Source organism: Physeter macrocephalus, chromosome 1, assembly GCF_002837175.3.
Source record: "Physeter macrocephalus isolate SW-GA chromosome 1, ASM283717v5, whole genome shotgun sequence".
NCBI lineage: Eukaryota > Metazoa > Chordata > Mammalia > Artiodactyla > Physeteridae > Physeter > Physeter macrocephalus.
The window spans coordinates 100044643-100068171 of NC_041214.2; the positions used below are offsets into that span (position 1 = coordinate 100044643).

Here is a 23529-nt window from a genome sequence, read left to right on the forward strand (position 1 = left end):
TTGACCTTAATAGATTTACATTAAAGGAAAGGAACATTTTTTTCAAATGTGCTCATAAGAAAAAGACCCAGAAAAATGGACAAAGTTGGACAGACTTTTCAGTTTTGAACACAAATAAAACTCATAAATTTTATATGGATTCTGGGATATTTATTAATACTCCTCCAACAATGGGTTTGGCATTGAACAGAAGTTATAAACATATGAACAACTCCAATCCAATATATTTCAAAACAAGCAGATTCTTTTTTTTTAAAATAAATTTATTTATTTTTGGCTGCACTGGGTCTTCGTTGCTGCGCGCAGTCTTTCTCTAGTTGCGTTGAGCGGGGGCTGCTCTTCGTTGAGGTGCACAGGCTTCTCACGGCGATGGCTTCTCTTGTTGCGGAGCACAGGCTCTCAGTGCACGGGATTCAGTAGTTGCAGCACGCAGGCTCAGTAGTTGTGGCGCACGTGCTTAGTTGCTCCGCGGCATGTGGCATCTTCCCGGACCAGGGCTCGAACCCGTGTCCCCTGCATTGGCAGAACCACTGCGCCACCAGGGAAGCCCAAAACAAGCAGATTCTTGAGAACAGAAACTCTGTCTTTCATAAGTGTCCTTGCCATTAATTGTGGAGGAGAGGTTATAAGAATATCCATGAATTCTGGAATTCATGAGCTTTGGAATTCACGGGTGTTCTTAAACCACTAATAAAAGAAAACAGTATAGATGGGCACCCTACATATAAAAATATAGTAACCACATAATAATTAAAAACAAGGTTCAGTAATGCCCACTAAAATGAATAGAAAAATGTAGCACAAGAATGTAAAACAAATATATTTTATACCCCTACAAACAAAACAAAGGCATCTTTTTGGTTCTGCTGTTTTTATAAAAACTATGTGTGAAACGTGCATGTATGTGTATTCTTATAGAAAACTTGACAAATATAGAAAAGCACAAAGAAAATAAAAATCACCTGTCACACCATCAACATGAATGTCATTCCTTTGACAAGAGGAGAAAAAAATTCAGAGAATCAGAGGTGATCAGCAAAGGTCTTCCCAGCCTGAGGACCTGCTGATGCCAATTTAACAACCACTTTAAAATCCACAGGCTAAACCTTTTTAGGCTCTCAAATATCTCTACTGTTGCCTGACTCCCGGCACCACCGCATATTTTATCAGGCCAACAGTGATCAATAAACAAGGATACACATAAAGCTATGGTTCCAATCTAAAACTTCTTGTTCCCCAAATATTAGAGCTAGATGGAACCTTAGAAATTCGTTTAGTACTATTCACTTTGCCTGTCCCCATTTATTCAGGAGGAAACAGGCATGGAGAGGTTAAGTGACTTGCCCAAGTGCCATAGTTGAGTAGAACTGAAACCCAATCCTCTAACTGGCAGGCCAGGGCTCCGTCCAAGTGAACACACGGTGACTGAATCTCCCCAGGTGATGTAGCTCCAGTTATTATGTGGTTCGACTCTTAATGAGCCTAAAAGGCAGACCACAGTGGATCTGTACGACCAGATGAAAGCAGCTAGGCAAACTTTCAGCTCCTAACAGGCAACTGCGCTGACTCTAGTGAGACACGTCACAGAGAGACCATATGGTCAAACGAAGAGTGTGCCCTGGGCCAACTGGTCATTGGAGCAATGTGTGAGCTCCACATTCCATGGAGATGTGAGCCTGGTTAAATCACAAGAGTCATTTCTGGTTGATTGCACTGCCAGGACAGCTTGGAAGGCACAAGTGTCCAAAAGAGACCCCTGAGAATATAAGGATTAAAATGAAGAAAACTCTTGAATCAGACAAATTCCTTCTTGGTCAACAGGCATGTGCCACAGAGGTCATGCTACTCATGACCAATCAACTCCCTTCAAGCTCCAGTCCAACTCAGTGAACCCTCAGATTCTCATCATCCCCACTTCAAGGCTGTCCCTTCACATCTAAAGCTTTTATCTTTGACTAAACGAATCTCTCTTGACTAAAAGAGCTAGCGCAGAAATATTCAACGTCAGGTTTCAATTCTTTCTGATCAATCTAGGTCATTTCAGTCATAAGAAGAAGTCTCTTTAGCCTCAGGTGGGCAGAGTACAGTACAGATGTTCCTTATTTGAGTGGACTTCATTCTCAAATATAAGTGGTTAAAGTGAAGATCACTTCCTGCTCTCTTCTTCCCACATTACAACCATGGTGCAAGCTCAATGTGAAGAGTCAGGTTATGCGTATCAGGTCTCAAGATGCTTGCCTGTGGATGAGCTCTTTCAACTGTGCCAGTCGGTCACTTTTTAGTGCTTCCCGGATGGCCTGGAAAAATCCAAAGTAGTGTTCAAAGTTGTGCATCATAAGCAGGACTCCAGCCAACAGCTCGTTGGTCACCAGCAGATGGTGGAGGTACGCACGAGTGTGATTCTTACAGCAGTAACAGCGACACCCTCTCACGAGCGGATCAAAGTCCTCCTGGTACCTGAGAAAGGAAGTTACAACGATATTCTGGAAAGTGAGGAAAACAAGACCTTGACAACCTAGACTAACCTGTTCTGCTGGCACATAACCAATAGTTAGCAACACAACTGGCAAACGTAGTGCCAGGCACCTGCTTAAGACGGCAATGTGGTCAAAAGTTAACAGAGAGTACAATGGGCGGCCAGGAGACTCAGGAGTCTTCCTCAGATGGATACAACCTCCTAGACTGAGGCTTACCAAGGAGCACCAGAAGAGTCACGTGCTCGCTCCCTCCTGCTGAGCAGGATTAGTCACACTGTAAAGGCACACAAAAATGTTAGGAGACACTGTTCTGATGAATGACACTTTTCTCCCACTTGCCACCAGAGCTAATATTAGAAGAGATGATATGACCTTTTACCTGCATAGCTTTTTGCAGTTTACAGAAAACTTTTATATATACTGTCTCACTTAATCTCTGCAACCACCCATGGAGACAGGCACTTTTCCTGTCACTTTACCAGTGAAGACTGCCAAGGGGTTTAAGAGGGAGGGCTATGGAGCTACAATGCCTGGGGTTGGTTCCTGGCTCACAACTCACTTGGGAGAGTCACTTAACCTCCCTCTGTGTCCGTTTTCTCATCTGAAATGTAATAAGGTAGTAACAGTGCCTACCTAATAGAGTTGTTACAAGAATTAAATAAGCTAATATAGTAAAGGATACTGCTAGGTACATGCTAAGCACTATATACGTGCCACCTTCTATCATCTTATTAAAAAGAAGTTAAACGACTTGACCAAGGTCACACAGTCACAAGCAAGGCTACAATCTGAACACCAAATCTCCAAAACTTCTAGTGCTGATGATAAAAATATCGCAGTTTCCAATTATATCTATAATGTAAAGTGAATTTTAGTAGTAACCATTTATATCACCCTAGCTTTTTAAAAATGGAAATGAATCTCCTTGGCTACTTTTCAAGAAGTCAAATGTGATAAACGTCACCATTACAGACCTACAATCAAGAAATCACTATAGAAATAAGAGCTAGGAATTTCATATTCATAAATTTTCAAGACTGTAATGTTACTAGATAGACATAAATAAGTCCGAGTCCCTAAAATGTCCCTTTACGTAAGACCAAAAACACCCCAGCATTAAAGTGAGTATACCAAGTTCACAGAAAAACCGCTCACTGGTTCACTGACTATTTCCACTTTTGGCTAAATACAAAGTTATGATATCTTAGTTCAGTCTTTACAGAGGCAAATATTTTATTTAAGATTTATAATCTGTATATAACCAAGATGGCTTAAATTCCTTAAAATTTAAAAATTTTGTTGTAATATTTTATCTTGAAATCCTTATTTTACACTGTTATTATTTAAAGTAATCATAAGGAGTAAAGAACACCAAACAATGGATCTGGTCTAATTTTTCTGACAGCTCTTCTAAAACAACAGTTATCTAGCCTCAGTTTTCTGACAAGACAAAGTACACAAATTCATCTGCAGAAAAAAAGAGTACTGCTGGCACTGAATTGAGAAGGCCCAGACAATATCCAACTATAAATATTTTATGAAGTTATGAACTGAAAAGGGAACAGTTATATAAACTTTCAAAACAGACTGAAATTAAAAAGTCAGAAATCAAAATCCATACTTTAAAAAAAATTCCTTACTTTTTTTCCTTCAGATTAATTTCAAATGATGTCATTTCTTGGTTGCAGCTGGTTGTTTTACTTTTCTTTGTTTGATCCACATAGTTTACTTCTTCCTGTGTCCCATTTTGTTGCAATACTAAAGGACAAACCAACAAAAAGTCTTGAATGAAGATCAGATAAAGAGTGGCCATTGGGAGAATTTTATTTTAGTTACTATTTCATGCCCTTTGACCCTGTAATTCCACTCCTCAGAACTTATCTGAAGGAAATAGCACAAGAAGAACAAAGCAATATGTAACAAGATGATCAATGACCTATTATCTATAGTATCAAAACTTGGAGATTCAACTATGTCTAAGTGAATAGTAGTTACAAGTATATATCTTATAATTAAATTGGGACTTGAGTTGTTCCCTTGAACTCTTTGCTGTAAGAAAGAACATTCCTGGAATTGCAAGAGAAACACCAGAAATACTTATCTACTTGCCTCTCTTCAGAGCAGCTGGCTCTTTGCATAGTAACTAGTGTTACTAGAGGGAATTGCTGCCTACATTATGCAACTTATTCCTTTAGAATTTTCACTTTGTAATTGGCAAAGAGCCTCAATTTACTATACACACACACACACACACACACACACACAAATGTGATTCATAATACTTGCATAAAAATGTTCAAACTCAGTTTTCCCAATCATAAAGAAATTTGGCTCTCTCTGGCCCAAAAGGAACGTGTTTGTTCCAGAGAATTCAATATCAGGTTCTTTGTAGAGTTTTGCATATTCACGGTACAGAATGACTATCAGTCACCTATGTCCTGGCAGAGATAATTTCACTTGTAAATGAAGTCATGAACATGTATAAAGTGTTTATGGTATGCCTATCCATATACATTACGTTCTAGTCTGTCTAAAAGACAGTAAAATTGACCTCCTCTATATAAGAATTTGATCAACTTGATTGATTTTGTTTCTAGAACTAATTCCATTTAGATTGATGCTTAAGTTGCTTTATAGGAGTGTAACATATTCTGAATGAAATTTTCATCACTTGTGGGGAATAAAATGAACCCTTAAAGAAGTCTCTGGCCCTACTCAAATTTAAGGTTGGCGGTGATAGAGCAAGAGTTCAACGGAGAGCAGGAGGAGAGAAAGGAAAGCACACTCTGAAGGCCAGACGGAAGGCCAGGCACACAACATTCTCCTGAAACACTGTGGAGACACTTCAAGGGACCCCAACCCAAAGTCTGTATCCTGGTTCCTTTTCTACTGCCAGTTAAATGTTAGAATCTGAAACTGATTTTCTTGACTTGTGAATAACTAAACACTAAAAGAAAATGGCAGTGCTTCAAAGCACCATTAGCAGAGGAAAACAGCTTTCACATCTCAGTATGTATAAAAAACCAAAAAAGCAAAAGTAACACTAGGATCAGAGGGGATGAGACTCCCTGTATATTAATAGCATGGGGTTTGCAAAAAGCAGACAAGAACTCTTTTGTGAAAAAACAAATTAACTTTTACCAAGCAGTTCAAAGGTTTTCTTTTCTTAGATTTTCATCACTATTCACTCTGAATGTTCTTTCTTCAGGTTGTTAATAGAAGAGGTTTTGTTTTTCTTGGTTCTGCTCACTACAAAATCACTTCCTAATATTGATGAGCTATGTGTATAGTATTAAGTGCCTGGTTTTGTGTGCCAACATGCCAGGGTGTACAGATAAAAAACAAAAACATAGTTTTATAAAAGGCTGGCTTTATAGTATGCACATATTTCTGGCTTGTAACTCAAGGCAAAAATTGATAGGAAATAGAGAGAATTTAAGGGTAACACAGAGATTAACTTCAAAAGACCTACATGTCTCTTCAGGAATCGGCTGGTAATCAAAGCTGAAAGTCAGGGCACATCCCCGCTCTGTTGCTTGATAAGGGAAAAAACTCTCAAATAAGTCCACTCCTCTTTCAATACACTCAAGCACCTCATCTGGCTGGCTAACACCGCAGATGAGCCTGTGAAAATAATATGAACAGTGACATAAGAACAATGCCAGGAATGAAATCAGAGAGTCTTTCCAGAGGGCATTAACAGTAACAATAATAAAAATCATGGTTAGCGTGGCAGGCAGCAGATAAGGAGATGTATGGAAAGAACATAGAGCTTTGGAGGCAGAGAGACCTGGACCAGAATCCCGGCTCTGCCATTTATTTACTTGCTGTGTTACTTTGGGAAGGTTTCTTAACCTTTCTGAGTTTTAGTTTTCTCATTTTAAAAACAAGAGCAAGAAGACATACCTCATAGACTGGTTGTAAGGATTAATGATATATTCGCAAAAGCACAAAGTGTAGTTTCTGCCCCAAAGAGAAGCTTAACAAAGGTTAGTTTTCCTTCTCTTCTCATCCCTTCTGAAATAACCTCCGTAGTCTCAGACTGAACTCTGCAGTCTTTCTATCCACTACATAAGATTTTTTTAGTGCAAAGCTGTGTGCTTTATTTCCCCTTCAAATACTCTTCAATGTTTTAACTGTATTTTGCTTATAATTCTTTCTCATAATTGCTTCAAGAAAGACATTTTTATCTACTGTATTCTTCAGAGGGTCATTAACAAAGCAATTCTTGCTCTCGGAATTTCAACTCTGCCCATAGGCTCTAAGAATCTACTCAGCTTTCTTTATGCTTCTTTATATTTTCTCCATTAATAAAATGTCTGCATGGTAGAATGAGATGGGATTTCCAGAGGCAATGGATAATGAATTCTGAGAGTGTTAATAACATTCAACCAGGTTTTGCCACTGAAACAAGATGGGGAAATGCACTAGACTAGGGCTGGCTGGCTGCTATTTTTTATGTTTGTTTTTCTCCTCATAGTCCCTTTTACAAACTGGCAGAGAAAAGCTTATAGACTCCCTGATTTCTAAAAGAAGTCCAAAAAAAGGCTTATGTAATATTAAACAACCAGAACCCTTAAATATATGCTGGTTTTTCTGACTACAGTTTCCTTCAAGTAATGTCATGTTTTAGAACTCCTCTCCAACTGAAGCTGGCGTTCCTACACACTTATAGAAAGAAAAACAATCCCAGCTTTCAAATCCAGTAACAGACATCTGTGAGCACTTAACTCAAAAGAAGTCCAGAAAATGACTAGAAATACTAGTGCTGAATTATCATTTGCACCAGAATGAAATAAGCACAGGAGGGAAAGCAATGAACACAGAGAGCTAGGATAAAACTAGGGCTGGCGGGGGGCGGGGGGCAGTGGGGAATGCTGGCTGGGGTGATGGCAATATCTTGTTCTGGCTGGTGTTTACACAAGCATATATACGAATAAAAATTCATCAGGGTATACATAAGATTCATATACTTAACTGCAAGCTATACCTGGATTTTTTAAAAAGTAGTAAAATTACATATACATATCCAGCAGCCCAAGGGGTATAAAGCAGCACCCCATAATCAAACCTCTTAATATATCTGTAGGAAAAAAGCATGCATATTCATATCAACTGGGATAAAAGACTACAGTTTTTTAAAAAGGAAAAAAGAAAAAATTTGGATAGTCTAATAAGACATTGGCTATACTCAGAAACTTGGGCATTTTTAGCTTTGAATCTTGCAGATCACTCTTCTCTCCAGCACATAATGAATCCTGTGATTGATGGAAAGAACCAACCCCACTAGGGTTGCCAGTGCCCTTGATTTCAAAAAATAATACCACGCACTACCTGCCTCAAAATCTAAGAACTTCGTAAAGGTCCTTATTGACAGAACCCATCTTCGTTCCACTAGGCATCCCAGGTCTGTCCTCAACTTTACTTGCTTAAGGCCAGAGTTCCACATGACTTTATATCTGTCCCCAGGGACCAGGTTACAGTGAATAAAGAACAATATTTACAATTGGCACAAGAATGAGGGGAACCAGTATAACACTTGCCCTCACTTATAATGAGGATCAAATAACCTAATTCACATGGCAGTGTCCTCTGGTCTACATTCTGAAATCAAAGGCAAGACAGCCTTGATGGAAACTTCCTCCACAGCCTGCCTCAGCAGACTCAGCCCAGAAAGAACATAATCAAAACATCAAAAGACACACCCGTGTACAGACTGCACACCACACATTCGGCAGCACCCCTGCTCTGCAGCCCACCAGGCTCGGCCTGTACCCTAACTGAACACTAGCCTCGGTTTGTGCTCCGGTAGCTCCGCTGTGACTGATGACAGCAAGTGCAGTCTAGTCTCCAGGGTTGTTGGAGTCCCTTGAAAGCCATCCAGAAGGAAGCCACCTACAGGCCGCTTGGCTGTCTCTCGTGCTGACCTCAGCCTCTCCTCCATCACATCTCCACCTTCAATCACTCCAATGATCATACTTTTCTGGAGGACCTAAGGTAAGAAAGGATTGAACGCTTTTAACTGTTTCCAGCAGTGGAGACCTTTGTTTAAATGAGCCTTACCGCCTTCCTAAGAACCCTTAAGGCTCCAAGGAACACAATTTGAAAGCCACTCAAAAAGGGAAGAAAAGACTGAAGAGAAGCTGAGGCAATCAATGTAGTTAATCAGGCTTTAGCTTAGATTAAATTAAGCACACACCAAGCGGTATAAGAGGAAAAGAACAAAAGCACCAGTTTTAATTTCTATAAATGGCTATCCTGGTCTACCTTAGGTTACTTCTAAATCTCTTAGTTAGAAATAACTTTAGGAACTGCAAAACTGTTTGGATGGGACAACTGACTGTCCAATTGGAAAAAGATAAAACAAAAATTACTACTGTACACCATCCTCAAAAATAAATTCCAGACGGCCCTAAGATCTAAACATAAAAAATATAGTTATACAAGTATTAGAAGAATAGGTTGAATATTTTTATAGTCTTGAGATAAGGAAGGCCTTTCAAAGCAAGCTAAAGCTTACAGAAAAAGGCAGACATATTTGAGTACAAAAACATTAAAAATTCCCTAGTGAAATATACTATCAACAAAGACAAAGAGGAACTTATTCTTTGGAGGAACAGATAAATGTCTACACCATAGGTAAAGCTCCAACAAATCCTCTAAGGAAATGACAACCCCATAGAAATCTAGGCAAATATGTGACTATGAACTTCAGAAAAACAAATGTGAATGCCTCGTACATATCCGGAGAGCTTACTAAACCTCACAAGTAAGGAAATGAAAACTGGAAATAATTCGATACCATTTTTGCCCATCACACCGACAAAAAAGTTAAAAGACAGAGAGCAACATAGCAGAGGTAAAAGTGTTAGAGAAATGGCACTTATATACCCTGATAACTAGAGAGAATAAAAATTAGTTCAGCCTCTTGGGAGGGCAAGTAGATAACACTTATCAAAACGTCAATGCTTTTATCTTGATATTTCCTAAAATTCCACTTCTAAGAATATCTCCTACAAATATATTCATTCATATGCACCAAGGTTTATTTGTGAAGGATGCTTAGAATAATGAAACAATGGAAACATGCTAAACATCCATCAATAGAATAAAGACTTAAGTAAAGTATCAATATAATATGTTCATAGTAGGCTTCCTATATAGCTGTTTTAAAAAGAAAGCAGAACATATATTAACATATACATTGACAGGAAAAGTTTCAAGATATTGTTAAACAAAAACAAGCAAATTTTTGAATAGATGATCATATTCATGTAATAAAAACCACATATAGGCATGCATATATGTAATAGTTATGTGTATGGAACTGTAAAAAATAAGGTTTGCAGGGAAAAACACCAATCAACAGTGGCTCTCTGGTAGAAGAGAGGGATGGGGAGGGAGCCTGGAAGGCTATAAAGAGGGAATTTTGCTTTTTGGTTTAAGCAGGAGGTTCACAATCAGGAACACAATCAAACTACTCCTCCAGAAAGAACACTTCAGCTGCTGTGTGGAGAATGAATGAGGGTGAGGGTAGGATGGGGTAGGAGACGACTTTAATCATCCAGGGAAAGACGAAGAAGACCTGGACTAAGGCAGTGGTGGCAGGGTGAAGAGGAGAGAGAGGACTGGAAACTTCGTCAGGAGGTACAATCAACTCAACCTGACCGATTAGCTGCCTGGGGAGAGGATGAAGACAAAAATCTAGGATGATGCCTGGCTCCAATTTCAGAAGTCCAGAGAGATAACGAGAAGAGCAAAGACAGGGAATCCTAAGAAAACAGTGGAGGGTGAGGCAAGCTGATTATTCTCTTTCGTGCATTCTGGGTTTGAGGTATCAGCCACTGAACATACGGACCGAAAGTCAGGGATATGTATATAAAGTGTGACTGCCCAGCCTAGAGAGAACGGTAGGTGCTTGACACAGTGCTGCCACTCCCCACGCCCGCTGCCATAGCAGACAGAGCCAGCCAGCAGGCCGCCCTCACCCCGTTGTACCTGGGAGCAGCTCCAAGCACCTTGAGATGAAACTCATTTGCCATCCCTGGCCAGGGAATGCATGGAGAAGGAAAGAAAGCCGACAACAGAACCTTGGGGAGCTTCAATATTTAAGGGCATTCAGAGTAAGAGGAGCCAGTGAATAAGAGGGGAAGAAATCACAGGAAGAGGAAAAGGTGTATGCAGACATACAAAGCAGACAGTTACACGGCCTGCCCCTTTCCGTGACTGGTACAGCCCCATCTGGGAAATTCATTTTCACACGTGTAAGAAGTATAACCATATAATTTATTGTCTGACACGGGACACATTTAAAAGTAAAAGGGGGCACTATCAATAATCATGTCAAGACAAGAGCGTGAGCATAAGGGGTACAGAGAGGGACCCCTGCATTTGACCAACGCACAGAAATAATGTGAAATGGTCAGGCTGACTTAACACAGAAGAGGGATTTGAGGCTCATCTAATAATCATGCTCCGTCACACGCCCTGTCCTCCCTCCTTTCTCCTCATCCAAACATTACTTATCCTACGAGGATAATTACTGGCTCAAAACAATTGCTAGCAAACAACTGTTCGCAGAGCTAACAATGCAGACCCACAGCCATGGCCCCATGCTGGACCCTTATTGTACATACTGAGAGTTCTATTAAGAACGACAAGTAAGCTTCCTCTAATTATTTCATGTGTATTAACTTGATTAGCCAAATTATATTTTTTATTGGTAAACTCAAAATAATGATGTTTTTGAAACTCCGTGTGCTTTTGCCATAGTGGGGCCCACTTGTTGCTCAGGATTACTCTACATAAATGATCAGGCACTGAAAGCTTCTCCTCTGATCGTATCTCCTGTTCTCCCACCTCCTCTGCTCTCTCCTAATGAACCCCTCCTTTTCCAGCTTTATTAACTATGCTATCAAGACCCTTTATTCACTGCTACAGCGTCATCTTCCCCAGCTCATGAGATGATGAGGTTACTGTGGCTTAAGGAGACAAGAAGGGTGGGGAGGGGCACATTCCAGACTTATTTAGGGAACTGAAACCAAGGTGGTGTGAAAAACTGAATATTACTTGGATATTACAAGGGGTCTTGAAAGACTCAAATCTCTGGGCTGAGGAGCTGGGGGCTGCCACAAAGGGAGACAGAGTATTGAGGGAGAGCCAAAGGAAGAGCAGGTGTGAGGAGGGGAGATACTGAGTTTGGTTATCTCTGAGTTTGAGGTGCATGTGAGGAATACTCTAGTGACAGGACCTAGCAAAGGCCTGTGGTTATGTAATTCTGAAGCTAAGTAGAGTGATCTCCATTACATACACAATTTTAGAATTTTCAGCAATTTAAACTAAGGGGAGCTGCCCAGGGAGAACAAATAGTGAGGGGTGAAAAGAGAGCCTAAGACAGAATCCTAAAGAGCAATAAAACAATCAGGAAAAAAATCAGGTGAGAGTAAGAGACCAAGAAATGAGGAGCAGAAAAGAAAAATAAGCAGAAAGGGTGGTATCCTGGAACGTAAATGAGCGAGAGTCTCTAAGAGGAAGGAGTGGTGAGTGGCACAGCTTTACCTCTGACTCTTCCTGTAGCTTCAGACAATTATCCAGGAATAGAAGTGATCGGTCAACAGACTTTCTGGCTCTCTTTATGGAAGTGGCTTCATCACAAGTTGCCTCTCCATCTGAAAGGCACTGGAACCAGTCTGGCTGAAGGGCCTGCTGAATTGCCATGAACTTGGAAGCAGTCATTTCCACTCGTCCTCCAACACCCCACACAGACACTGACTGCCATAGGACAAGACGATGAGGGATTAGGAAGAGTAACATGCAAAGAAAAAGAAAATAATAAAATGATCAAAGCAATCCTGAACTCAACTCTTCTTTACAGATGGAGAGATGGTGGCAATTCAATATCCTAGACACAGTGGGTAAAGAGGTTTCCTATACTATATTCCAAATTCTCTAAGGACCCGATAGCTCAGAGGGACTCCGATAAAGTCTTTCAATGGCCACACAAGCCAACTTCTGAGTTAGCACTCAGAATTCTATAATTACTTTTCCAGAAGCCCAGTCTTCCATTCTCCGCCACTCCCTGCTGTTCCTGAATACACCACAGACTTTAATTCTTCTGTCTTTGATCACATTGTTCCTTTTGACTGAAATGGCCTTCTCCTACTTCTCTGCCTGGTAAAATACTCTTCAAGACATAAGAGTTCAAATACCATCTACTCTATTGTGTTCCCCAAACATTACTAGGCATAATCAATTGCTCACTCTTATGAGCTCTTTCAGCAATTGGTATTTATTTCTTTCATAGAAAAGATAGCCCTGGGGCTTCCCCGGTGGCGCAGTGGTTAAGAATCCACCTGCCAACGCAGGTGACACGGGTTTGATCCCTGGTCCGGGAAGATCCCACATGCCGCAGAACAACTAAGCCCGTGCGCCACAACTACTGAGCCTGCGCTCTAGAGCCCACAAGCCACAACTACTGAGCCCGTGCGCCACAACTACTGAAGCCCACACACCTAGAGCCCGTGCTCTGCAACAAGAGAAGCCACTGCAATGAGAAGCCCACGCACCACAACGAAGAGTAGCCCACACTCGCTGCAACTAAAGAAAGCCCATGAGCAGCAACGAAGACCCAACGCAGCCATAAATAAACAAAGAAAAAAAGAAAGAAAAAGAAAAGATAGCCCTTATCACACCATTGTATATATGTCTGACTAGAGTATCCAAATTCATGGTTGTACCCCAAGCGCACAGTCTGGGGCCTCACACATTGTTAATGTTTAATAAGTGTTTATTAGATTGAGTTAGATACAGAAATATGTGCAAAGACATAAATCCCATAGTACACAAGAATCTCTATATGTACCTTTGGTTACTCCTTTCCCTACAGCATCTCTCTTTTTAGAAGAGATGGACATAAATGCGGGGCCACATATAATCTTTTTATTCTGGCATAAGAACACTGTTTAAATGAATCCTTTCTCCCTTATAAATGGAATAGACAACCAAGGTCAAAATATTTTCTTTTGAATTCAAATTACAAAATAAAAAGAAGTGTAAAACAGAAGACAAATTTAAAATAGTTATCTTAGGTAAGATTAATAGATATTGTTGATATCAATAAAGTGGGTGCAGGAAAAGAAACTGTTCGTAAAGTGGCAATATATACTAAAGCTTTTCTAGAATACTGTCCTCAGGGACAATGTAATGGGACCATATCTCAGTTTAAAACTTTTAAGGAAGTCCTTTGAATACTGTTTTTCACCAGCTAAAATCTCCAGCTTTTTCAAATTCTGTTCTAAAAAGCAGTATTATACTGAGATTCTACTATACATAGTTACACATGTGATAACACTCATCAGCAACTTTCCCCACTATTCCTGAGGTTGTTAAAACTTCAAATAAAGCATGGTATCAAAAGACTATTGTTTTCTACCATCATAGCAATTTCTTTTTTTGGCATGTACTTGACCTTTCTCTACTCCCAAATTTTTGGCAACAATGAAAAAGCTGAGGATACAGTCCTTACCTTAACCTCATCCTTGGGCTGCCCCACTCTAACTCCTATAAACCACACCATCCCACTACAGTCGTAGAAATAAAGAGAAGGCATAAAGGGGTCTGGAATGGTTCAGCATCCCAAGCAGTGGGATCCTTGAATCTGAGAGATCCCATAGGCTGACTTCCTGAGAAAAACCTTCAGCCTTGGAGGACCTTCTGAGAACATACCTTATTTGTTACATAACCAGCTGGGCAAGGGCTGACTGGATCATGCAGGGAGCAGTACAAGAGTGATTCTGGCATGCCTATATAAACATAAAAAAAGAACCCTTGGGAGCACTTACATCAACAATTACACTGTGTTGTAACAGAGAGCAGCTTCATAATGTGTACTGCTGGATAAAGCAAGTCTAAAACAAAATAAATTGCTCATACTTTATCTTAGAATTGTAGGAGGCCTGTCAACATGAATGAAAAGATTACTTTGAAACCTACTAATCTAGAAGAATTAAATGTAAAGGTTCATGTCTAAAGACGTAGTGACTTGCTACCAAGGAAAGGTATAACCTGAAGTATGATACAATGAAAGTGTTTAATGATATGTTGAGCCTACTTGATTTGCTTTGAAGAATTTAATATCAAGTATGGTCATTCTAGGCACTATCCAAGGGGAACTAGCTACTGGAAAGATGAAATTATACAGTCAACAGGTAATCTTATTAATAATAAATCCAGCCCACACCATGGCTCCCTAGGGGCAGAATTATAAAAAAGCTGTAGGACATTGCAAATGGATCTCATTTTCAATAAGTTTCATTTACTCAAGATGCCAGTTTCTTAGGTTCTTTAATCAAAAAGATAGTTGTTTAAAAAAAAATTCCAAAAAAAGTTTACTAAGCCATATGTACTTAAATTTCATATGCTGCATTTTCATAAGAAAAAAAATAGAATTTTGCTGAAACAAGACCAAAAATATAAAGCAAACAAAAATCTCTGCAGTTCTCCACCATATTGTCTACAATTTCAATTATTACAATTATCTCTAGAAAGCTTATATTAGCTATTTTCACTTAATTATACGCTTGTATACTTTAAAGCTGGTTATTAAAATTGGTCTCAGATCAAGGAAAACGATATTATATAAATTCCTCTACTGAAACACAGGCCCTTGTGACAACCAAGTCGTCATGCAGTTTCCCTCAGAAGTAGAGGACTGAATAACCAATGGAAGCAGGATTTTCATTCATTTAAGTGAGTCCTAGATATTGGGAAAAGCTTCAAGAGAAAATGGTCTACAGAAGAATTGGTTCTCTGGCTGTCCCTGCTAAGCTTTTCCTATAAATAAATGGACACATATATCAGCATTCAAAATCCTATTTCTGGAACAGAAGATAATATTAACATATCAGAATATAGCTGAATATAAACTCTTCATCCTCTGCCTTATGTTTTAGGCACAAACATGACAAGCCTGCTTTGGCTCTTAGGTGTGTCCCATGCAGTCCTTCACCTCTAAGTCTTTGCTCTTTGCCTGCAGTGTCTGCTCACACCTGTCTACCACAACCACTGCACCCACCTTCTGACCTGGCTAACTCCTACTCCTCCTTGACCCAGCTAAGGCACCCCCTCATCTTCTTTGTCAAGAATCCTTCCTTTATTCTGACCTCCTTCCACATGGACCCAACAGCAGGTTATGTGTTCCTTCCTCTGGGCTCTCATGATACATGTATCTACACCTGATCCTGCAAATGTAGTCACCACACTCTACTAGAATTACCTGTTTATCTTTATCCCAACTAGGCTCTGAGTTTCATGAGGGCAGCAATTGTTTCCCATTCATCTTTGAATCCCCAGTTCAAAGGGGTTCCTGGTTCTTAGATACTCATTAAATGCTATTAAATTAATGAATAAATAAATGTATGAATGAAGGATCAAAGAATAAACAGCATCTCCAACCTCCAAATTAATACACCACAAGGCACACACAAATAACTTGATTAATTTTTACCTATAAACTTTCCAACTCCTTCCTTATATTCTGCCAAGACTTCATGATGTTCTGCCCTGTAAGTAAAACAGAAAACTATGTAACATAATAATGAATCATTCTACAGATAATCTATGCAACAACAGAAGCCCTCTTCTCACCCAAACAAGCTATGTGACAGTAAATATAGTCTCAAACAACCAAGTACACCATTATTCAAGAGTCCCCACTCATTAGGTTGGGTTCATTAGCCAGAGCAAAGCTCTTCAATTTGCAAGTGGTTCTGTGAGAGGAGAAATTGGCAAAGAGCAATGGCCTCAGAATATCTAGATTTTCTTCTTTCCCTTGTCCCCTTAAAATCCCTGTTATTAACACAATCTTACAGAGTTATTTGATCTTATAGCAGATTTTTCAATTAGGGATGAGGTCAGTATGTACATTACACAAAATGATCTCACTCCGTCAATTGTTTCCCTAGAGTAGAACAAGTGCAGAGACAGAGAAAACTTTGAGGCTGGTGCGTGAAGACAGCCCCTAGGTTCTGAGTTTAGCCCTCACAGAGCATTCCAGGCCCTGTCACCCCTGGGAGCAGTGGCAATGAGGGTGGTATGGAAAAGTGAAGCAGCTCTATCATGTAGGTCTGACCCATGATTCCAGATTAGGGCCAGATGATGTATAATATTTGATATCTCTCTTCTGATTTCATTCTAAAAAACCTACAAATTTTGCACGTGAGCAAAAAAGTCTTTCTCTTTACCACACCTTATTAAGGTAACCAAGCTGCTGCCAGGGTTGACATGTGAATGATCAGGTCTCATACTTACAGTGATGACAGTGTAAGCTGAGCCATGGCAGGAACCCCGTGGATTTTATGCAGTGTGTGATGGGTCAAGTGTGGGGCAGAGCCAGTCTTGGTGTACAGAAGGCAGCCTGGAATGTCCATGGTGCAGTCCCCTGTTTTGCCTAGGTTTTTTATTTTTCCTAGGCGACAGCCATTAACCACCTTGGTAAGACTTAGCTTCATCCTAAGGCGTTCCTCTAGGTCCTGATAAGAAAAGTACATTACATTCAGAAGGAGTTCTGTGACATCTAAAAGCTAAACATTTTTCCAAGCAAACTACAAAAAAAAAAAAAATGATGGCATGTTTGTTATTACTTCCAGTCTAGGATTTTTTTTTTTTTTTTTTTTTTTGCGGTATGCGGGCCTCTCACTGTTGTGGCCTCTCCTGTTGCGGAGCACAGGCTCCGGACGCGCAGGCTCAGCGGCCATGGCTCACGGGCCTAGCCGCTCCGCGGCATGTGGGATCTTCCTGGACCGGGGCATGAACCCGTGTCCCCTGCATTGGCAAGCGGACTCTCAACCACTGTGCCACCAAGGAAGCCCTAGGATTTTTTTAGATATCAGGAATAGGGGAATGGGAAAAGACACAGAGAGAATAAGACACCTTCCCCAAAGTCCCAGCACAATATGATGACATTAACCACATTTAAATTCAGTCATGGAAATTTTGTCTGAGCTGATGGAAACCAAACAAACAGAAGGACAGAAGTAAAGACTAATCATGCAAACAGCACTGTGAAGCCAAGGATTGCTCTCAGCCATGAAAATGTGTATAGAGAAAGGTCATACTGCTTAGGAAATAGTGATTACTGATTTGATCCATTTTTTTTCTTTCTCTAATTTGAGAGAATACTAGGCAACATAGCAATTTTTCCTAATATGTAATTAAATGAAGAAAACAGATTCCAAAACAGCATTTTGCTTTTATTAAAATATATGGAAGAACATACATCAAAAGATAAACAGAGGTTATGTCAGAGAGGTGGGATTATTCTCCAACTTTGTTCTTATACGGCGTCCAAATAGAGGTGAGAAACTGTGTAAAGCATCCATGCAATTCATAAGCAACGCTGCATTACTCTTATAATTGGGAAGGAAAAATATTTGATTAACAAAAAAGATATACTTTCTAAATTCCACAGATACACAGGGAAAAAAAATCAGAAAACATGGTCAATTACTTTGTTGGATTGTGTTAATTAATTATTATTCAGTGAAGCAAATTCTGGGCCCCACTTCTTTAAATGCCCTGTAAAACTTAGTGACCAGGCATGGCAGATGATTTGCAAAATGTCACTGGATATCCAGCATTTTGAAATATCAGCATCTCTGCAGCAAGTACTGATACCATACCCTCTGGAATTTTTGCCAGTTAGGCTAGGCCCAGTTTTATTAATAGATAAATTAATACAGCTCTCTGAGAGGTGCCAACCTTAGATCCTATCCTCTTAAGCATTATACTAAACCACACGCTGAAAGTCAACCATTGTTTAAGATGTTACCAAATAAATAAGCATTATTTATCGTTAGTTACAAAATATTCAGGAATGCAAATATTACTTTTTTGGGAATTATAAATTTTATATTGAAATAAAATAGTTAACAGTCTTTTGAATTTTAGAAATAAGAATAACTACTTTCCGTATGGTTCAATAAGTGATTTCATGTTAAACATGAATTATAAAAAATAGTATAAGTATTTGGGGAAAGGCTGGTCAATTTTCTGTGACTCTACCTTCATTATTTCAAGTTATCACAAAGATAAAATGTCTCACTGAAACCCACAGAAATGGAGACTGTTAAGAGAAAAAAGTTATTATATTTTAACAAAGGGTAATATAAAAGCTATCTTTTTAAAGCCATGCTATTACACATTAAAACTGTTAAAATAAAGTTTATACCAAAAAAAAAATAATTAAAGGCTAATGAGAATGTAACATAGAAAATACAAGAGAAAACAAAAGAAGAGTCATTAGTTTATACAATCATATTCCTTTTTTAAAAAAAGGATTTATTTATTATTTATTTATTTATTTATTTTATTTACTTTTGGCTGCATCGGGTCTTAGTTGCAGCATGCGGGATCTTCGTTGAGGCATGCGGGATCTTTCCTTGCGGCGCGCGGGCTTCTCTCTAGTTGTGGCGTGCGGGTTTTCTCTAGTTGTGGCTCGCGGGGTTCAGAGCACACGGGTATCCCTCAGGCTCTCTCACTGAGGCGTGCGAGCTCACTAGTTGTGGTGCGCAGCCTTGTGGGATCTTAGTTCCCTGACTAGGGATCAAACTCGCGTCTCCTGCATTGTTAGGTGGATTCTTTACCATTGGACCACCAGGGAAGTCCCTCATACTCCTTACTGATTTATCAAATAATACACATAACCTTCTGGTTTCAAGTGATAAAAATCTTTTAAACAGAGCTTGGAAGCCATTTGTAGCAAAGTTAAAGAATGTATTTTGCAATCTAAGTAAGGTCTAGAGAACTGAAGCGGGGGAAGCACGAAAGTAAGAAATTCACTTCAAAGTTAATGAATCAACCCTATTATTCTGACTATTAGAATCAACAAATATGGAACAATAGGTTTTTGAAACATAAATAAGAACTAATGGAAATTTAATGGACCAAGATTACTAATACTGCAACAACTTAGTGCTTACTACCCTCACACACATCTGAGAATGGAAGAAACTGCATTGTCCCGCGTGTTTTCAGAAAGGCCTAGAGAGAAGAATTTGCTGGTTCCTCCCCTTACTCCAAAAGTTCTGTCTCATCTGAGCTGCTTAAGTTTTGTAAAGAGTTTAAATGTACACACGAGTTGTATTTTTAAAATTAAATCCATATAAAAGTAGGAAGAGCCTTCATAGAATAAAACTAGCATGTTTGAAAAATGAAGTTTAGGATTCTAGAATGCTACCAATTTTTATTATTATCTCTCCCCATCAAACCCTCCTTTCATTTTTCCAGTTTATTAATAAATAACATAAAAGACTGACAATCAAAGCTGCTGACAAACATGAGATAGTGTGCTTTTCCATGTCAAGTTAACTCAATTCCAGGTAAAAACAGCAAACCGCAGTGCTTTAGTAAACTTCTGTTTAACATCCCAGGTAATGTATGATTGCCATCAGACTTTAGAAATGCTGAAAATAGTTAAGTCTGACCATTGCTACCAGAGACGCCAAACTGAGAGCTCCTCATGGACTTCATCATCCCCTCTGCCGTTCCACAATAACTAATCTGAGGCTAAGCAAGATTAATCAGACTTAGTCTAGAACCCAGGTCTCTGCCAAGAGGCCTGAGCTTTTGATCACATCTTTGAAGTGAGAGTAATACAATGTCTGTATATGCATATCTCCTCTTCCCACTCTTTCCTCAATCGAAGAAATAGCTTCCTTCATTCTTAACCCAAGGTCTGTCATTACAGGTTCGTCGTAGTTCTAGAGGACCTCAGCCACCATGCTCTTAGATGCAGAGATGGGTCCTCCTGTGATACAATGCACAAAAGTTTAATCTCCATAACTTTAAGGATGAAATTGAAAATCCTTAGCTTAGTTTACTGAACCCACTAGGTCAGCTGGAGAGAAATACCCACTTGGTTCTCTCCACAGTATGGGACTCTGATGCTATGTACTCACATTCTGCTGTTTGGGGTTTCTTAAAAGTCCTACCCTAATCACGGTAAATGGACACAGCATCAAAGGAAAAAGGGTAAGCAAGGAAAAGTAGACAAATGTGTCTAAAGAAAAGTACTGTAATAGATAAATTGTTACTGGTGATTCTGTGTATTGTGAGGATGAATGCAAATATTAAGAAATCTGAGGAAAGCATCAGAGAATGTACTTTAGCTGGAAATCAACATTTAAAAAATAACATGCAACTCTGTCCAGCTTTGAGCCCAGCTTTCCTTTCCTCATTACTGATCAATCTGTGGTGTTATTATAATTGCACCTTTTTTCTAGGGGCTTGAACACAAAAAGTTTTTATTATGGAGTAATGTAAATATAATATATACACACATACACATATTCATGTACATATTTTTAAAACATGCTTTTGGAGTGATATAGTCTATTAATCCAAGCAAAGTTCTCAAGAAACAAACTAACGGTCTCCAAAATATTAACTGGTTTTTATTTGGCTTCATATCATTACCCTTTTTCCTTTCACTTGTTGTGAGTCTCTTCTAAGATTTCTGGGGTTGTGCTTTTCTCAATATACAAAGATCTACATTTTCACTTCCTGGTAAAATCTTAAAAAACCATTAAAAGAGCCATTTGGAAATAATGGTTAATGGAAAAACTCTTAATCACTTTAAGGACAAGTAGATCTATGCTTTTACAAGGGCTAACCAAGATTCCAGATTCCCTGCACTTGTGGCAGCATTGTACGTATCTTAATACCTCCATTGCCACATATTTCTCCCCTCCTTCCATTCCCTTAGGAAAAAAGGGATTTTTAAAATGTTTCTTAATGGATTCTCTACAGACTGTCATGGAAAGATGACCACAATACACTGAGGGAAAAGAGCAGGCTTAGGTGAACATATTTTTTGCAGAAGAAAAATTGCATATATATATTTATAAATATGCACACACAAACACACACTGTACACTGTATATGCATGCAAAAAAAGTATGCAGGACTTCTAAACAATATGGTGCACTGAGCTGACTAAGAAAGACATATAGAAATGATGGTCTCTAAAATTCTAGAAACTAGTAACGGAAGATGAGGAGGAAACTATTCAGAGGTACTATTCTAAAATTCTTACACTATTTGGGAGGAGGAGAGAGATCATGAATAATGTTAAACTTTAAGTATGCGGGTTAAAAATTTTTAAGTAAGCATTAAAAGATTACTGAAAATGGATAATTCCCAAACCCGCTGGGGAGGGGCAGGGAAGGATCAAGAAAAATTGGTTGATACTTAAGGGAAAAAAAGAGGAAAAGAGACCAAAAAGCACATCAAAAATAGAAAATACAAAATAAGATGGCAGGAGTAAGTCCAAATATGTCAGTAATCACAATAAAAGTTAAATTAGTATCACCTATTTAACGAAATTAATAACAGTAGCAACATTTATTGGGTGTTTACTATGTATCAGGTCCTGTTATTCACATGTTAACTCCACTATTATGTACTGTCATGTCAATCTAAGGCAGATGCTATTATTACGGGCATTTTACAGGTGAGGAAACTGAGGCTAAAAAAGTGACCATTTACAAAGTGGCAGAGCCACTTAAATCATAGAAGTCTGCCTTTAGAGGCTGTACTCTAATAGGCTGGTAGTCTATTACAAGTCCCATCTTGTCCATAAACACATGCAATGTTTACATATTAACTGTAATGTTAAGATATAATGTTACAGTCGTATTTTCCATTTTACTATACTGTTATTACTGTTCTTGTCGTCCTTTATCTCCCTTCTCTGCCTCTATCCATCCTCCAACCTCTACAACCTTTCTATATATGCACACAAATATTTAAATATACTTGTATGGGAAAGGAAATGCAAATATACTATACTATAAGCACTTCTCTGAAATTTGCTTTTCGCCCAGGAATACACAACGGATATTTTTCCTGAAGAAGAGACACAGAATTTAACTTACCCTTTAAAATAACTACTACATGATATTGCATAGCTTGGACGTAACACAATTTAATCTACCATCACCCTTCTGATGAACACTCAAGTTACAGAACAGGTCCTGTGATTGCTGCAGTAGTCTTGAGGGCACAGCTTCCCTGATCTTTTTGACAAATCTCAAGTCTATTTCAGTTTACGTTTCCTGGCAGAGTTCTCAACATACATTGATTTTTTAATGGGTATCACACTCTAATGATTTAGGTACTATAGCTCCCATTTTGCAGATGAGTAAATCGAGGGTCCGAGAGTTATTAAACAAGTTGCATAAGGTCATACAACTACAAAGTAGCTGGGTCTAAATCTCTACCCTGCCTTATGAACCTATATATCCCAGCACGGACTGTCCCCGGGAACACCTAGGCTCAGTCAATAACGATGGATTTAGCTTCATTCACTCCATGGGCCGTCTCCAGGGGCCCCAGACCTCGCGAAGCGCTTAGATCAGGTATTCGAGATCGGTCCAACCCTCCCAAGCATCCTGGGGAGTCTACAAAAAACTTGCGCACGGAAACTTGACCTTTAAGCAGAGCCCGGTCGAAAGGAGACACTTTTCTTTCTGAGATGCTGTGAGGCTCACACGATTTGGGAGAATCGGGATTTACAGAAGCCAGGATCCACCAGGAGACCCAGAAAAATTAAAGAGACATGGCGCGAGTACAATTACAGTTACCGCAACACAACCAGGAAGCGTCTAGACGCGACGCGACTCTCTCGCAACAGCCTCCCCTTATGCGTAGCAGCTCCCACACCAACAGGGAAAGGGCGCACTAACCTGCAAACCTCCCAACTTTTTTGGGCTTGAGACCCCTTAAGCTCCTCGCCGTTCGCTACCACGTGTCCAGCTTTCAGAATTCTCGGCTCCCTGAACCACAGCCTCCGATGCAGAGCCAATCAGGGAGCATTGCGTCATCACCGGGCGCCAGGAAAAGGCAAAGGTAATTGAAAATGAGCTTTGGTGTTTGCAAGGCCAAGGGACTGCTACCATTGCCGTGGGTAACTGAGCACACACGTTCCGCCTGCGCAAAGCCTCCTGGGAGTGGTGGTTCGGCGGCACCCCACACCTGCAGCCTTTGTGGGCAGAGG

At 39.5% G+C, this 23529-nt stretch overlaps 1 protein-coding gene across 7 annotated transcripts; it reads right to left on the minus strand.

The window, feature by feature from the left end:
* QTRT2 (queuine tRNA-ribosyltransferase accessory subunit 2) lies at nucleotides 1-23427 on the minus strand. 7 transcript variants are annotated; one of them, XM_055085203.1, is made up of 10 exons: nucleotides 23219-23427; nucleotides 18849-19092; nucleotides 16785-17005; nucleotides 15982-16037; nucleotides 14202-14278; nucleotides 12036-12248; nucleotides 8270-8469; nucleotides 5950-6101; nucleotides 4118-4235; nucleotides 1-2457 (listed from the first exon to the last, which is right to left on the minus strand). In XM_055085203.1, exons 2-10 carry the CDS (start codon nucleotides 18858-18860, stop codon nucleotides 2226-2228), a joined length of 1281 nt encoding a protein of 426 aa, XP_054941178.1. In that variant the 5' UTR covers nucleotides 18861-19092; nucleotides 23219-23427; the 3' UTR covers nucleotides 1-2225. The 7 variants fall into 7 exon arrangements, with proteins under 7 accessions (XP_054941178.1, XP_007108032.1, XP_054941188.1 ...); XM_007107970.4 differs by lacking the exon at nucleotides 18849-19092; XM_055085213.1 differs by lacking the exon at nucleotides 23219-23427 and having other exon boundaries at nucleotides 1-2297; nucleotides 18849-19583.
* Between the last annotated feature and the right edge of the window lie 102 nt (nucleotides 23428-23529).

Excerpts from the sequence above, each read along its gene's own strand:
- QTRT2 (XM_055085203.1), bottom strand. Across the intron at positions 16,038-16,784 it reads CAGCTTACACTGTCATCACT|GGCAGAACATCATGAAGTCT; the intron begins GTAAGTATGAGA and ends TTTTACTTACAG. Across the intron at positions 12,249-14,201 it reads CTGGTTATGTAACAAATAAG|TCAGTGTCTGTGTGGGGTGT; the intron begins GTATGTTCTCAG and ends GTCCTATGGCAG.